The 16,543-nt window shown below is 39.4% G+C and overlaps 1 protein-coding gene across 8 annotated transcripts in view; it reads left to right on the top strand.

Annotated features, from left to right (window-relative positions):
• The first annotated feature begins 485 nt into the window (after positions 1–485).
• Positions 486–16,543, top strand: part of DOCK7 (dedicator of cytokinesis 7) — a 132,618-nt gene continuing 116,560 nt past the window's right edge. For 2 of the 8 annotated variants that reach the window (XM_058178705.1, XM_058178707.1), the window contains exons 1-2: positions 489–726; positions 14,423–14,528. In XM_058178705.1, the coding sequence (XP_058034688.1) occupies positions 689–726; positions 14,423–14,528 (144 nt within the window). In that variant the 5' untranslated portion in view covers positions 489–688. Of the gene's footprint in view, positions 727–2,004; positions 2,108–11,760; positions 12,110–14,422; positions 14,529–16,543 lie in introns of those variants that run through there. The other 6 variants (XM_058178711.1, XM_058178710.1, XM_058178706.1 and 3 more) reach the window with 6 other exon arrangements.

The raw sequence follows: 16,543 nt of genomic DNA on the forward strand, positions 1-16,543 counted from the left end.
AGGGAACAATCTGATCATTCGACAGACAGTGAAAGTAGCAAAACTCGACAGAACTGGTAGGAATCAACTCTACCCGGGGGGACGCAGGGAGGACAGAAAACGAATCTCCTTTTTACTTTCGCCTTCCGAGCTTCTTCGGCTTCGGCGTGATTTCCTCCCCCTCCAGTGGATCGGATCTTCTGGATCTCTTGCACTTGTTCTGAATGGAAACGTCTGCCAAGGATTCCAGGAAAACAGACCATCCTTGCATTTTTAAGGGAAACCGGTCTTTCGGGATAGGGGTATTGGAGGGACTTAGGAAGGACGATCCTGCTTTCTCCAGGGTTCCACGGTTATCCGCAGCCCCCAGTTCAAGTCCGGCTGCAGGACCAACACGGCCACTCCCACCCCCGTTCCCCCCCTTAAAGAAAATTGGAGGAAAACGCTCCGGTCCCTCCTCCGTAGCCCACACCCACCGATTCCCATCTAGCGAGCCCGCGACGGAGCATATGTCTGCTAGGAGAGGCGCATAAGCTTTTTCCCCGCACTTGTCGCTGGAAACGGGACTGGATAAACGGCAGACTTTGGGATGCGCTTCCTTTAGGAGCATTACGGCACTCATTCCTGGTTCCTTTGACTGCTCTCCAGCAGCAGCGGTGGCGGCGAAAGAGCCGAGGAGCGTTTTGGGTTGCTGGAAGCCGAAGCGGCCATGGCCGAGCGCCGCGCCTTTGCTCAGAAGATCAGCAGGTAAAAAGAACCGGCGCGCGGCGAGGAAGGAGCCGCGTCCTAAGCTCCTCGGGATTCGCGTGGGGACTGCGCAAGGGGCCTAAGCAGGGAGTTGCATTCCCATCCCCACTAGGGAAGATGATCTTGCCGGCGTGGGGGTGGGGGTGGGGATTCCGGAGACTTGGCTGTGGGGGAAGGGCCGGGAATTGCGCCTATTGTGTGGGTTGCTTTGTGGTGCGTTAGCGCCGTTTTGTGTGGTCGGCCGTGCAAAAAGGCCGGCGGGGGGGGTGGGGGAGCGTCGCTTGTGCGCGCGCGGGCCGGCGGGGGGGTCTTCCGGGGCGCGTGGCGCTGAGACTGGACGGTCGCTATCCCGGCGGGGGCGAGGTTTACTCCGGAGCCCGATCCGATAGGCGTGGATGTGATTTATGCAGTGGTGGCAGCAGCAGCAAAGGGCAGGCCGTCGTGTGGGCGGCCGGATGCATTTTGCGCGCAGGGTTGATTCCGAAGCACGCCTCCCTTTCATAGGACTGATTGTAGCGAACTTGCTTGCCTATGTATGTACGTACGTGTGTGAATGTGCTTTCCTAGGGTCTTCTCATTTAAGGGGCGCCACCTTTGGGATTTGCAGGATTGCGGGTTAATCTGCTCCCCGCCTCCTTCCTCCCCCTTTGTCCTTTGGCTTTATACGTAGATGGTCCTCCCTGGGATTTGCGTCTGCTTCGCTGTCTACAAGTCTGTTCTGTTTGGAGGGTCCCTTTCGGACGGGGTGAGCTGTGGTTGTGCATGTTTTGATGTTTGGATGGATGTGGGTGTTTTAGACCTCGGCCTTGAAGTGAGGGACGCTGCCTGTATTGGGTTATAAGGAGGAATTGGAAACAGATTTCTTGTTCATTTTTAAAAGGTATAATCGGGGTTTAATGTAGCAGAGCAGCTTCCTTTAATTGTGTTAGACCTTCTCTTGACAATTTTTTTTTTTGCTTCCTTGCTTGATGCTGGACTTGTCATGCTCTCTCCCTCTGGTTGCATTATCCCTTCCCTGAAGTTCTTTCTCTGCAGCTGTTTTCTCAGTGAAAATTTTCGCCCATGCACGTGAGTGGGGTGGGGGAAATCCAGACTTCTAAATTTCAGATCCTGTAGTATGTATAATCTGGCTTCCAAACTCAGATAGATAGATAGATAGCACAAATAGATAGACAGACAGACAGACAGACAGACAGAGCCATCTGATTTCAAAGTATTATTTTATCCAAATTTTATTTTAGTTTAACTTTTTTCACTTTTATTTATATTTTATCTTTCAGAGTTTATTTATATTCCATTCTTACATGTGAATGTTAGAGGAAAGAACATTATGCTGTCTTCCAACATACCCACTGACACATTAATGAAGTATCTTCATTAGGTACTGCCTTTGAAACTATAGAGTTTTTCTATAGAGATATCTGCTTTTTAGAAAGTTTTGGTATATGAGTGAGAACTTAAGTGTGTATTCATACAGTAGGTATTGTTGGAAAAGAACCCTGCTAGTCTCTGATAGCCAAAAAAACTGGAATCTGGTAGCTCCCCTTCAAAAGAACAACATCCTTTATCAGTTTAGCTATTTCATCAGTCGGATGAAAGGAGATGGAAGCTTAATGCCTTTTAAACTGAAATGGGGCTAATAGATTCTTACTGTAGAGGTAATCCTTGACTTATGCCATAATTGAGCCCAGAGTTTCTGTTACTAAGCTTGTAACAGATACAACTTGATACAATGAGATTTGCTCCATTTTATGTCCACGGTTATTAAGTGAATCACTGCAGTTGTTAAGTTAGTTATACACTTGTTAGGTGAATCTGCCTTCCCCTTTGATTTTCTTGCCAAAAAGGTCACAGACGGTGGTCATTGCAACTGTCATAAATACATTCCAATTTCCAAGTGTTGACTTTTAAACACATGGCGGTGGGGGTGCTGCAGTGGTCATAAGTGTGAAAGATGGTCATAAGCCAATGTCTTCATTGCTGATCTAACTTTGAATGGTCATTAAATGAATGGTTCCAAGTTGAGGATTACCTTTAGTCTATGTCAGTTTATTCCCGCTGTGTTCTGTGAAACTTGTTATTTAGCTAGTAAATGTATTAGGATTAGGGAGATTGGTTAGCAACTAGCAAATATTCTGGCTTTGCTCACATGAAATCTGCCTATAATATCTTTACATCTGTGAGTCTGGTTTTAAGATTGTGATCATATAAAGCGAATAATTCAAAATTAATTTTTTACTGATAAAATGATGTCTCATCTTTCTTTATCTTGACTCATCCTGATATGAGATCTGCAGCAAAAGGAAGGCTGGGGAATTTTGGAGGTTGAAGTCCATACAGGTAGTCCTCGATTTAATAACCATTCCTCCCGCCCTCTGTTCCCACCCTCCATTTCATTAGGCCAGTAACTTTATTCTGGAAATTGCATGTTCAGAAGGTAGCCAAATCCAGTAAATCCCTTGAAATTAACAGGATTAACTTCTGCATGTGCAGGTAGTCCTCAATTTACAGCAGTTCATTTAGTGACTGTTCAAAGTTACAAGAGCCGTGGTGGCTCAATGCTTAGAATTGCAGGCTAATTCTGATGACTGCCAGCAGTTTGGCAGTTCAATTCTGACTGGCTCAAGACTGACAGCCTTCTATCCTTCCGAGGTCGGTAAAATGAGCACCCAGATTATTGGGGAAAATGTGCTGACTCTAAACTGCTTAGAGAGGGATGTAAAGCCCTCTGAAGCAATATCTAAGTCTAAGTGCTATTGCTATTGCTTTAGCTATACTGAAAAAGTGACATGAATGTTTTTTACATTTATGACAGTTGCAACATCGCTAGGGTCACATGATCAGAATTCAGAGGCTTAGCAGCTGACTCGTGTGTGATATTTACAGCGTCCTGGGGTCATGTGATCCCCTTTTGTGGCTGTCAGTCAAGCAAAGTCAATGGAGAAGCCAGATTCACTTAACATCTGTGACAAGAAACTTGGTAAACTGGTACAAAACTCTCTTAACAAATGTCTCATTTAGCAACAATAATGTTGGGCTCAATTGTAGTTGTAAGTCAAGCACTACCTGTATTGAAAAAAGATATACAGATGTTTTTTCCACTCAGCCAATCAACAGTGGTATTAAAATAGATTCAACACAAAATTTTCTTCATTTTGTCAGAGCACTGTGTGATCAAGACATTTGATTTATGCACTTCCTGCTTCTCTCAGCACCTGGCTTCTCCAGATTGGTCAAATATTGCTTAAATTATACCTGTTCAAAAGAAAGAATGTTATTTTGCTTCTCCTGAATGTCAAGCGCTAATAGCATTGACAGAAGCTATTTACAGCAAATGAAAAGTGAGGAAATCTTTCCTAAGAAGTGTTGTGAAATAAGAGAAGGGATATATTTAATTACTATTGTTTGTTTTCTTTTTTAAAAATTGTGCTAGCAGCAAATATAACAATTAAATATGACAAATATTTATCACAATAGAGATGTGAATTCAGGAAGAGATCCTCCAGTCATTTTCTGATCTTGCAACTATGCTTACCAAGTGAATGATTTTCATAAGATATATCAGATTAGAATGATTTCTTTAGTAAATCAAAGTGAATTTTATTGGATGTGATTTTATCTGTGAAGCAGATTTCTTTTTGTCATGCAATCTATACATTTTTAAAGTAGTATCAGTACTTTTTCAAATTAAATTCCATGGAATCTTAAGGTTCCTCAAGAATCTCAGAGATTTAAATGCAGAAAAGAGAGAAAGAGAGAGAAAGGCCACTCAAACAAAGACAATTGCCAGAATTTTGCTTCTTGATCTAGAATTTTTTTAAAAACTTAAGAAATTCACGGACTGTCAAAGTTTGAAAAGTACTGATTCAGTAAATTCTTTACTGTCATTGTAGGAAAGATACTTTTCAGAAATTGAAAGTTAACCAAATTACCATGGAAAAGACTTAGAAGTTAACAATTGCCAGTAGGTTTTGCTTCTAATTTTAAACCAGGCATAATGATCTGAAAGCCATGGTTTATTTAGGAATAAAGAGAGAATTGAAATAATGACTTTATCCTGCCTTATTTTAAGTTATGATGGGATAAACTAAGGACAGGCATCTATTTTGGTTGTGATAAGCAAATTTGCAATTATAAGATTATAAATTATTATTTATGTATGCATGTATTCAATACATGCTACAGAGGAATTATTGAGTCTGTCATTTGCACCTCTATAACTGTCTGGTTCGGTTCTGCAACCCAACAAGAAAAACACAGACTTCAGAGGATAATTAGAACTGCAGAAAAAATAATTGCTACCAACCTGCCTTCCATTGAGGACCTGTATACTGCACGAATCAAGAAGAGGGCCGTGAAAATATTTACAGATCCCTCGCATCCTGGACATAAACTGTTTCAACTCCTACCCTCAAAACGACGCTATAGAGCACTGCACACCAGAACAACTAGACACAAGAACAGTTTTTTCCCGAAGGCCATCACTCTGCTAAACAAATAATTCCCTCAACACTGTCAGACTATTTACTGAATCTGCACTACTATTAATCGTTTCATAGTTCCCATCACCAATCTCTTTCCACTTATGACTGTATGACTATAACTTTTTGCTGGCAATCCTTATGATTTATATTGATATATTGACCATCAATTGTGTTGTAAATGTTGTATCTTGATGAACGTATCTTTTCTTTTATGTACACTGAGAGCATATGCACCAAGACAAATTCCTTGTGTGTCCAATCACACTTGGCCAATAAAAATTCTAAAAAAATAAAAAATAAAAAATATAGCTATGAGTAAAATAAAATAAAATATAGCTATGAATAAAAGCAAACAAACAAGAAAATAAAACCTTAGCTATTTTTCCACTCCAATCCTTCCAGAAATGTTTCCACTGCATGGATTTATCTGTGTCTCTTTTTCGGGATTATATGGACACATTTACTAAAGAAGCATTGGATTGCAGCTGTGTATCATTTATGTTTTCAAAATGTTCCCAAGAGGCATTCTTGATATTAAAAATTATGGTGGCTATAATAACAATGGTGGCTTATAACATATTACTATAGTAGTATTCTTATTTTTAATTAAAATGATTTAAAACAAATGGAGTCTGTTGGAATAAAGAAACCACTAAGGGTTCCTTTGCTACCTATGTTCCTTTGCTACCGAAGTGTATCATTTTGTCTACCACTAATCAGGGTGGAAAAAAATAGATGATTTTAAAAAATAAAAAATAAAAAATCTGATGTTTTTTATTTAAATCAGATTTTTTTTATCAGTGATCCAGTGACAACCGTTTGAATACAGGGTTTTTAATTAGGCTTTTTGAAATATATTGTGTTAATAATTTTATAATCGTATTTCTTAATAATAAGATGGTTCTCTTCATGGAATTCTGAAAATCTTAAATAGTAAAATGGCTTACAATAGACTGCAGTTGCAAAGTTCCTTAGGAATAATAATTACATTCTCATGCATGTTATTTATTATAATTTCAGAGGAACACTACACAGATGTTTTACACATACAGGTAGTCCTCGACTTATATTGACCGTTCAAAGTTACAATGGCACTGAAATGACTGCTTTTCAACTTACAGTCAGCGCAGGATCCTCATGGTCACATGATCAGAATTCAGATGCTAGGCAACTGGTTCATATTTATGACAGTTGCAGCGTCCTGGGGTCAGGTGATCAGCTTTTGCAACCTTCTGACAAGCAAAGTCAATGGGGAAACCAGATTCCCTTAATAACTGTGTTATTAACCTTAACAACTGCAGTGATTCACCTAACAACTGTGGCAGAAAACTGTTACAATTATGATTGTAAGTCTAGCTCTACCTCTATTGGGGAGGAAAAAAAAGATCAGAAGATGATCTTTGTAATTCTTCCTTTCTCCGAATTTAAAAAAAAATGCTGCTCTGCTAATTTGGAAATCTTTCAGAACAGTCTATATTATGACACAGAGGCTTTAATGGTAAATGGGAGATTAGTTTGGAATCTGGTATTTAACTTTTATGAACAGAAAAACAAATGTAGTGGCCCAGCTTGATCCAACCTCGTGAGTTTCTTTTCAGCCATTCCTTAGAATTACATTCTGTCAGCACTGTTCTTATGTTTTTATAACAAAATGGTTAAATCTGGCAATGAGTATTTTCTTTTGCTTTAATTGTAGGTATGGCACACATTCTGGAAAGTTTTATGTGAGCTTATGTTTAAATGTAATTATGATTCAGTGCACTTTTCCCCCTTCAGAAGACTAGATTGACCTTGAGGTTTGTAAACCTTGTTCAAAAATCACGTGCAAGATCCACAGGGGGAATTAGATTAGTCTCCACCCAACCATGTTTGTGGGATATTTTGAAAGCTGTAGTCTTCTGCACTTGGGGTGCACCATTTGAGCTGTTCTAGAATAATGTTTTCTATATTATTGCTATAGTTAATACAAGTCTGTACCTAAATATGCAAACAAACACAATTCAAATTAGCATATTTATCCCAATATACATGCAGTCCACACTGGTAATTGGCAACATTACTTGATGTGAAAAAAAATTACATCTTTTTATTATGTTTAAACTGTGCATTCAAGAAAAATGGAGAAAAATTATTATATTGGAAACAATGTTGGGCAACAGACTGAAAAGATTAAAAGATACGAACCTGTCAAAATTGCTTGAAGTGGAATATTCTCTCTGGAAAATTTTGATCCCAGAAAATTTTCCAGCCCACATTGCTGTCATGTCATAAACATCACCATTTTTTCAGTGCCGTTGTAACTTCGAATTGTCATTAAACAAACTGTTGTAAGTCAAGGATGGGAAAAACAGGCTGGATGGGGAAAAACAGGCTCCAGCTCAACCCAGCCAAGACTGAGTGGCTGTGGATGCTGGCATCCTGGTACAATCAGCTGAGGCCATCGCTGACTGTGGGAGGCGAGTCTTTGGCCCCCACGGAGAAGGTTCGTAATCTAGGCGTCCTTCTGGATGCATGGCTGTCATTAGAAGAACATATGACAGCCATCGCCAGAGGAGCTTTTTATCAGGTTCGCCTGATACGCCAGTTACGTCCCTTCTTGGACCGGGATTCCCTATGCACAGTCACTCACGCCTTCGTCACTTCCCGCCTGGATTACGGCAACGCTCTCTACATGGGGTTCCCCTTGAAGAGTACCCGGATGCTTCAACTGGTCCAGAATGCGGCCACGCGGGTGATTGAGGGAGCGGCTCGAAGCTCCCATATAACACCTGTCCTGCGCAGGCTGCACTGGCTTCCGGTTGCCTTCCGGGTGCAATTCAAGGTGTTGGTTATCACCTTTAAAGCGCTCCATGGCTTAGGACCGGGTTACTTACGCGACCGCCTGCTGCTACCGGTGGCCTCCCATCGACCAGTGTGCTCCCACAGAGAGGGTCTCCTCAGGGTGCCGTCGGCCAGACAATGTCGACTGGCGACCCCCATAGGGAGGGCCTTCTCTGTGGGGGCTCCAGCCCTCTGGAACGAGCTATCCCCAGGGATATGCCAACTCCCTGACCTCCAGGCCTTCCAGGAAGAAGACTCTCTTATTTCATCGTGCAGGACTGGCCCAATAGTTTTTTAATGGGGGTTTTTAAATAGTTTTTAGAATTCTCAGCCTATTTAAATTAATCTTTTAAATTTGCTTTTAATTTTTATATTTGTTGTTCTTAGTTGGCTGTAAACCGCCCTGAGTCCTCCGGGAGAAGGGCAGTATAGAAATTGAAATAATAAATAAATAAAAAAAAAAGGACTACCTGTAATGAGCTGAAATGAATGGGGTGATGGAATATGAAAAAAAGATAACATTATGCATCTGAATAGGTTAAATGGAAAGTGTAAGTAGGGAATGATCTGTCTTAGTTTTAATACACGTAAAAGAGATTAAATTTCCTTTCAGCCAGTTAAGTTAAATATGAGTTATCAGTGGGATGAAGCTGTTTAAAAAAGAAAAAAACTATCTTGTGAGTATATTAAGAGGAATACCAAGTCAATATTGTAAGAAATAATTACTCCATTCTACTTTTCTCTGATTGTTTGGAATACTGCCATCAAAATTCTGGGCCTCACAGTTCAAAAAGGAGGAGTCCAGTTTTGTTTTAAATTTTTAAATATTTATTTATGTAATTTAACTTGCATTTTTCAGAATCATTCAATAATAAGTAGGATTCAGGAGACGACTTCCGGTGTCCAGCGGCAACGGTCGTCTGGAAGGCTTCTCCTGCCTCCAGCGCCCGAATCCGGCCGCCGCCGAGGCCCTCAGGGGCCAGGTGTTCCGAAAAGGACACCTGCCGCACGGACGGCTCGCCAGGGGTCTCCCAGCCGACATACAGGACTGTGGGGACCGATGCTGGCGCGTCCTAGGCTCGGCGGGGTTTGGAGGCCACAGGCCACGGCCATTACTTTGGTCGTCGCCTGGGCCGCTGTGCCCGGTGACACCGGGGCATTGGATTTATAACTGCAGCAGCCTGGTGGTGAACAGGGAACGGAGAAGAATTGAGGAATGGAGAAGGGAAGGGATATCGGTGGCGAGTGGAGTGCTCCGGAGTGCGGGGGGGTTATTCTCCCCTGCGGTTGGAAGGAGCACGAGTCATTCTGGAGAGAGGAGAACTTAAAATAAGAAGATTACCGGTTTTGTGGAGCTCTGGAGAGAAGAGGTGATGGAGAAATTTAGGAGGGAGGGTTTGAGGCCCCCCCTCCCTCTGGGGAACAGTGGTGGAGTCCAGCTTCCGCCTTCACTATGAGAATCTTGATGATATCACTTCCCTTCGGCTTCCTGGTTGACTAACTGTACTCTGGACTCGTTGCTCCTGTGAGTGCCCCCTGGTGGATCCGGAGGAAATTACAAGGATATTGTGCCTGCCTGACAGAGACCAACTGCTGGAGAGATGGAGAGAATTTTGGAAAAGTTATCTAATATGGACAAGAAATTGGATGATTTGCAAAGAGGCCAAACGGAAATAAGAGTAGAAATTGTGACTATCCAAAAGGATTTAAAGGATACTCAACAAGTCTCAGCAGAAAACAAGCAGAAAGTGGAAGGTCTGGAGGGTGAGATGCGGGCAGTGCAGAAAAGAGAGGAGACGACAGGCAATGCTGTGCTTGGACTACAGATGGATAAAATGTCTTATTTCCTTAGGTTTCAAAATTTGGAAGAAGTGGACCAAGAAGATTTGAGAGATGTTGTGACTAAATTGTTGGGAGAATTTCTTGGGAGAGGTGTTGATTTCATGAATTGGGATGTGGATCGAGTTTATAGAGTTAATTCACAATATGCACGCATGCAGTTCCCAGAGAGGTTCATGTCAAATTTGTGAGAAGAGAGACGAGAGATGAAATTCTTAAAAAACATAGGAGTGGGGCACTGATTTACAGGGGCAGGGAGATAGCCATTCTGAGGCAGATTCCCAGACAGGTACGTGAAATGAGAAAGAAATATTACTTTTTGTCAAGCAAATTGTACCAGAAGGAGTGGGCTTCAGATGGCTGATGCCAGAGGATTGATGATTTTCCGGGAGGCATTACGAAAAAATTAGTACAATTGCGGAGGCTACGGCCTACGTGGAGGAACACAAAGCCCTCCTGGAATCAGATGACCCAGGAATTGAAGAAGGGGAGGTTATAGACCATGGGGCGGAGGTGGCTGCCGCTGTTGCGGCCCTGGAGTTGGGTCAGGCTGAACCCAGAGTTCTGAGATCCAAAACTAGGAAGTGATAAAGATATTTGGGATTGTGTTGCTTTTCCTTATTCTCTTTTGTACGATATTCTGTTTATTCTTGACCCTTCTTTATTACGTATTTAAGATTTGTAAACTTAGCTACTTCGTGTCACCTGCTTGCCATATGGCTGTTGTATGTGTTAAAAAATTTGAGTAAAATTCTTATTTTGGATAAGAAAAATGAAAATTTACCATACCTGATATGTATTTGTATAAACCTTTTTTGACCAATAAAAACTTTTTGAATAAAAAAAAAATAAAAAAAAAATAATAATAAGTAGGATTCCGCAACAAAATATTGCAACATGGAATCCTCCTTGGGGGTTACAGACACTTTTCTATTCCCCAACTCAGCTATTTTTTCCCTTCTCAAATCAAGAGCAGATTTGTCTTGGATTCCTTTCTCATCCCATCCCGCTCCCTCTTTAGACCATTTTTTCTAGAGTGGTTTTGTTTTGCTTGCTTTTGTTTTGTACTTTGCAAATGTTGAGCTACCCTGAAACTTGCTAGTATGGCCTTCTTGTACATGGGTGGTACTTTTTTGAAGGAATGTTCCTCAAAAATTTTACGTTACGTTGTTATGTAAGCATACATTCTCTTGATTATTGTGTGGTTCAATGCAAACTGGAACTAAATGCCGTCTTTTGGAATATCCCTGTTCACTCTATCATTCAACTGAGCCATGCGTTTTCTCAACTTCTTTATTCCATTCTAACTCTTCCCTTTTTTGTTTTTATTTTTCCTTTGTGCATTTACAGAAGCATTTTAATCAGAATTTACATAATACAAGAAGCAATACTTCCATTATTCTTCATGTTAAATAAAGCATACTTGGTGTCTTGGGTCCTGTTCTTGACATCATAACTGAGAGGGGTCATGATGAAGGTGGAGCAGATTCAGAGAAGGGCTGCCAAAATGGTGAAGTGTTTAGAACCTGAATCCTGCAAGAAAGTAGGATCTTGATATATTTCGCTTATAGAAGACATTTATGCTAGCAGTCTTCAAGTATCTGAAGGTTATCATATGGAAAAGAAAGTAGGCCAGAACAAAAATGACAAAGTGATAGGTTTAGGCTAGCTAACAGGAAAAATTGTTAATATCTAAAAGAGTATGAACTGTTAGCTCATGTCTGTATGACTATGAACTGTCAGGAATAGGGAACATTAAGTGGTAATTTCTCCTATGTAGGACTTCAGATAGAGCACAGGTGTGAAACTTGATTGCATCATGTGATGTATTGTGGCATTTTTTACCTTTGCGGAGCCATGCCATGGGCGTGGCATGCCTGTGACACATCTAGACCATGGACTGCCAGTTTGACAGGCTTGAGATAGACGATGGGTGATCATCTGTTGGACATGCTGAAGTAGATTCTGTAATGAGCTCAATATTGGAGTCCTTTTGAACTGTATGATTTTATTTGTGAGTCTAGCCACTTTTGCTAATTTAACAAATCATAACTAAACAAACCATGACTCGGTTTGAAATGTGAACCAACAGAAGATATTATACAAGTACTCGTCGACTTACAACCATAATTGAGCCCAGCCTAATTAAGTGGGTCACTATGTGAATGTGCCAAGTTTTATGACATTTTTAGTAGCTGTCATTAAGTGGTCATTAGCCATCAGAACTTCGAAACTGGATGGTAAGTAGTTCTGGGGGTAGTATCCGTCATATTTGAATGATTGCTAAGCGACCGGTGTAAATCTAGGATTGTATATATTCATTGACCTGAGATTAGAACTAGTATTTTCTGATTCCTAATTAATTCTCATAACTATTCTACACCACTTCTCTGTAATTTGTAAAATCATCCCGTAATACAATAGACAGTAAATTAATAGCCATCAACTTCTCTTGTGGAAGTGATGTTCATAAGGATAAATATCGTGTGGTATGAGGAAGTCTTTTTATCTTTTTAATCTTCTGTCAATCAGTTTTAAGGGGAGATACCAAGTTCTAGGGTTATGAATATATTTCTTCCTCTTATAGTTTGTCTTATAAATTCATTATTCTTGGCAAACAGTCTTGGCAAATAGCCATCTTCATTGCTAGTTATTTGTCCTCTCCCTAGCTTGATTATTTCAGTGATGAAAAGTATTGCCAATTTCATGCTTTAAAGGGGGGTTCCCAGCCTTTTCTATACCCTGCACCCCTAGAATGCTTCTGATATATTCTCTCACCCCTTACAAAAGTAAATGATTATATGCCTATAATTATGCACAATACACTATAATTTTGAAACTTCTAAACCCAAGTTTTCACCCCCCCTAGAATATCGTCTCACAGTCCTGGTTGGGAACCCCTGCTTTAAAGGCTTTAAAGTCTCCTTTCAAAACATCTGATGAACTCTGAAAAGGCTATTCAATTCTGGCACTCTGAGTATTGATTATTAAGATATCAAAGAACTAGTTTGATAATGCATTGCTTGAATTTATGGCTGAGGCATTGTACATTATTTTTTGAACACTATGTTGTAACTATCACTGTGACCTTGTATTTTTGTCTATTTGCATATTGAATGTTTCATTTTAGGCCTTTGTCCTGGTTCACATATAACAATGACCAAGAATGCTGACCAAGCTTATTTAGGATTTTACTAGTTAAATTTAGTAGTTAAATTTGCAGGAAATCAAAAGTTGTGCTTTGTGCGAGTTCTAATTCTGCCTTAGGTATAAAAGCTGACTGGATAACTTGGGTCCAGTCCCTCTCCCTCAGCCTAACCCACCTCACAGGATTGTAGTTATTGGAAAATAGAGGCAGGAATATTAAGTATGTTCACCACCATGAGTTATTTATAAAACTAATAAAGAGAAGATTTAAAAAAATCTAAGGAATAATAAGAATAAATATATTGTGGCTTAGAACTAGCTGGAATCAAGATCAAGAAATTTTGGCAAATTTACCCAAGACCTTGTAATATTTTGGCCATCTAACTTAGAAGCATTAAGGTGTATTGGACTTCAACAGATGCCTTAGTGACAATGGATATCTGCTGAATTGCTAATCCTTTAGTACAAAAGTTTGTTTATTTTTAGAATAGAATTACTGATCTTAGAATAATATACTAATCCTTGAATCGCATAAATTTAAAGAGGAAATGGGACGGATTTGTTTCATAATACCCTGGATAAGATGAAATCCATTACCACTCTTGTAAGTTTTATGGGTATTAATCACTATGTGGTATATACAAAATTAATGATAAAAAGATGTGTTAAGTAAGTTAAAATAATAATGACCACTCTTTCCTTTACTATAAAATGAAACCCTAATTTTATAAATATAAATACAGAATTTTAGAATAAGTCTCTTTTTCAGCATCATTATTTTATCATTATTCTTCCCCCCCCCCCAATAGTTGTCTTTTATATAATGTTTAGAGTCTGTGATTGTAGCATCACTAACTTCAACAATGCCACAGAGTTTGTTCTGCATGTTGGATTAGGCCAGTTGTGAATCAATAGAATTAAATGTTTTAATGGACTAATTACAGTTTGGGGTGCCAGTTAGTAACAAAGCTCAATAAACTGAAGAGCACATCAGTATTACAACCTGATATCATTTGTATAATGACATTATCCCATGTGACACAATTTATATTATTTACATCCTTTATATTGTTAGGATAATGATGCAGTAAATGATATTTGAAAAATTACATCATCATGCAAATAATATAATAATACAGATGGTGTCATATGTGTCACGGATGCGATGACATTATACAAAGGGTGTTATTTGCACAGGGGGAAAATTATGTAAAATAATGAGTCTAACGGTGGAATTCGCTTCCTTGCATGCAAAGTTTGTTGTCTAAAGGTTTCGCTATATTTTTACAACTTTTTAATATATTGTATATGTTATTTTTTTCCCTATAAAGTTTGTATCTTTTATTTCCTTGATAAATAAAAGTAGTGAATTCTGTAGTTAAGTACCATCGCTTCTCTTGTTCTAGAACTGTGGCAGCTGAAGTACGGAAACAGATTTCAGGGCAATATGGAGGATCACCACAACTTCTCAAGAACCTTAATATTGGGGGCACAATTTCCCACCATACAACTGTAAGTAACTTCTTAGATTTATAAGCAGCAGGCCCACTGCATATTGCCATCAGATGAAGCTTACCTTTCCAAATTTAAGAACAATTATGTTTTCGTGGTTCATGAATTGCATTGAGTTTGTAGGATTCCAAGTACAAAAGAAATTTTAATCTATTCTTTACCTAACAGCAAAAGTTGAAGTTAGCGGGAAGTTTTCTGGATTCATTTAGTCTATTTACTGATTCTTGGAAGGTGCAAGGTTACACAGCATTGTTTATTGTTCGAGTTTGGGATTTTTATTTCTGTCCTGTAATTTGCAATTTTTTTTATTGTTTACCAATTAAACAATAATAGCCACAATAACAATAGGATTGTTGAGCAAGGTTGAATGCCAGTGCATATTAGAACTTTGATTTGGTGTGTGGGTTCTTATGTCCAGTTTTGCCCTAATCAGATTAGATAATCTAATTCCTAACCCCTAAAAATCAGGGGTTTTGTATTGAATGTTACCTATCTCTAACCTCTATTCTTATTTAACATAAATTGATATGGTCATGGAGTCACTAGCAAACATAAAGACTTCTAGGATACAATGTTAGCCAGTTATTTAGACTTTTATTTAGGAAGATATTAAAAGTTAAATTAGTGTCATTTCAATGTAGTCCCCTAGAAACAGAAAGGTAACAGTTTGTGTGTGTACTGTGACTACAGTACTAATTTCTACAATAAAATCTTCTACAGGTTTACCGCTTTACTGGAATCCTATGTCATTTGTACAGTTTCTATAAATTTCCTGCAAATGAATAGAGGGAGCTAGCAATCCTGACTTTGCTTGCTGATAAACTTAGCAGCTCCCATTGTTATAAATCAGGTTTTATATTCCAAATGTTCCTTTTTAAAAGAATTCTTACTCAGAATGAGAATAAGGTTACGCATAGCCAGTTTCTTAATCCCACTGAATTCTTTAATTGCTAGCAGTTGGGTTATGTGTGTTCATGCTTAGTTCATGCAATCTGTGACAGGACAGTAACTTTAATGAATGGCCTGCTCATATACTATTATATGGTAGACCGCAAATCACCTGACAGATAATGTAAAAGTCAGATTGAAATTAAATAAAAGGCAGTGCATTTGTTAAATCTTGTTTTATTGAAATATGAAAAGGTCAATGACTCTTACTCTTTTCTTTCATTTCTGAGACATTTCTTTGAACATTTGCCATTGCCCAGTGGGGTACTAGAATTAGAGCAAGATTTATCAAGAGGACTGATGAGAATTCATTCTGTCTATTAAAAGAATTCTTCATTCTTTTCAGCAGAGCTGTGGCTATTCCACCAGCAAGGGAAAAAGATAATCAATTGATTGGGTGAGACTTTAGGTCCCAATTATTTGATGGATTGTGAACTAGTTAAGAGTTGTGTTTTGATGCATTTCAGCATCTGAGGCAAATCTTAATGAAGTACTATGTATTAATTAAATAATTAAAATTTATAGCCTGTTCTGGGTTTAGATTGGTTGGGATTAAAAGAATGGAATGAAATAATTATCAGACAGAATACAGTTTGCAAAGCTTTTGCAAATAGTTCCTGGTGACATTCTAAATCAGGGATGTCAAACTGGATTTCTTTGATCAGCATTGTAGTTCTCCATGGGCTGGCTGTGGGGGAGGGGAAAATGGGATGGACAGCCTCCTGCAGCACTTTGCCAGCCAAAATGGGCCACACAGGGGCTGCACTGTGCCCCCGTGCCCTGTTTTGGCTTCCAGAGGCACCATGGGCCAGTCCTTTGCGAGCCAGTTTTAAGCACCCTGCAGGCCAGATCCAGCCCCTGAACTTTGAGTTTGACATCCCTGTTCTAAATGAATTTGCTTCAATTCTCATCAGACAAGGGCTTTAAGCAGCTACTTCAAATGATGAGGAACTTGAAAATATGCTGCTGCCTGTTTGAGTGTGGAACCGCAAAACAGACAAAGTTATAGAAAATGAAGATGCTAAAATTTTCAAACAAATAAGCACTTACCACATGATACTTCAGAG

Source organism: Ahaetulla prasina, chromosome 3 (assembly GCF_028640845.1).
Source record: "Ahaetulla prasina isolate Xishuangbanna chromosome 3, ASM2864084v1, whole genome shotgun sequence".
Lineage (NCBI taxonomy): Eukaryota > Metazoa > Chordata > Lepidosauria > Squamata > Colubridae > Ahaetulla > Ahaetulla prasina.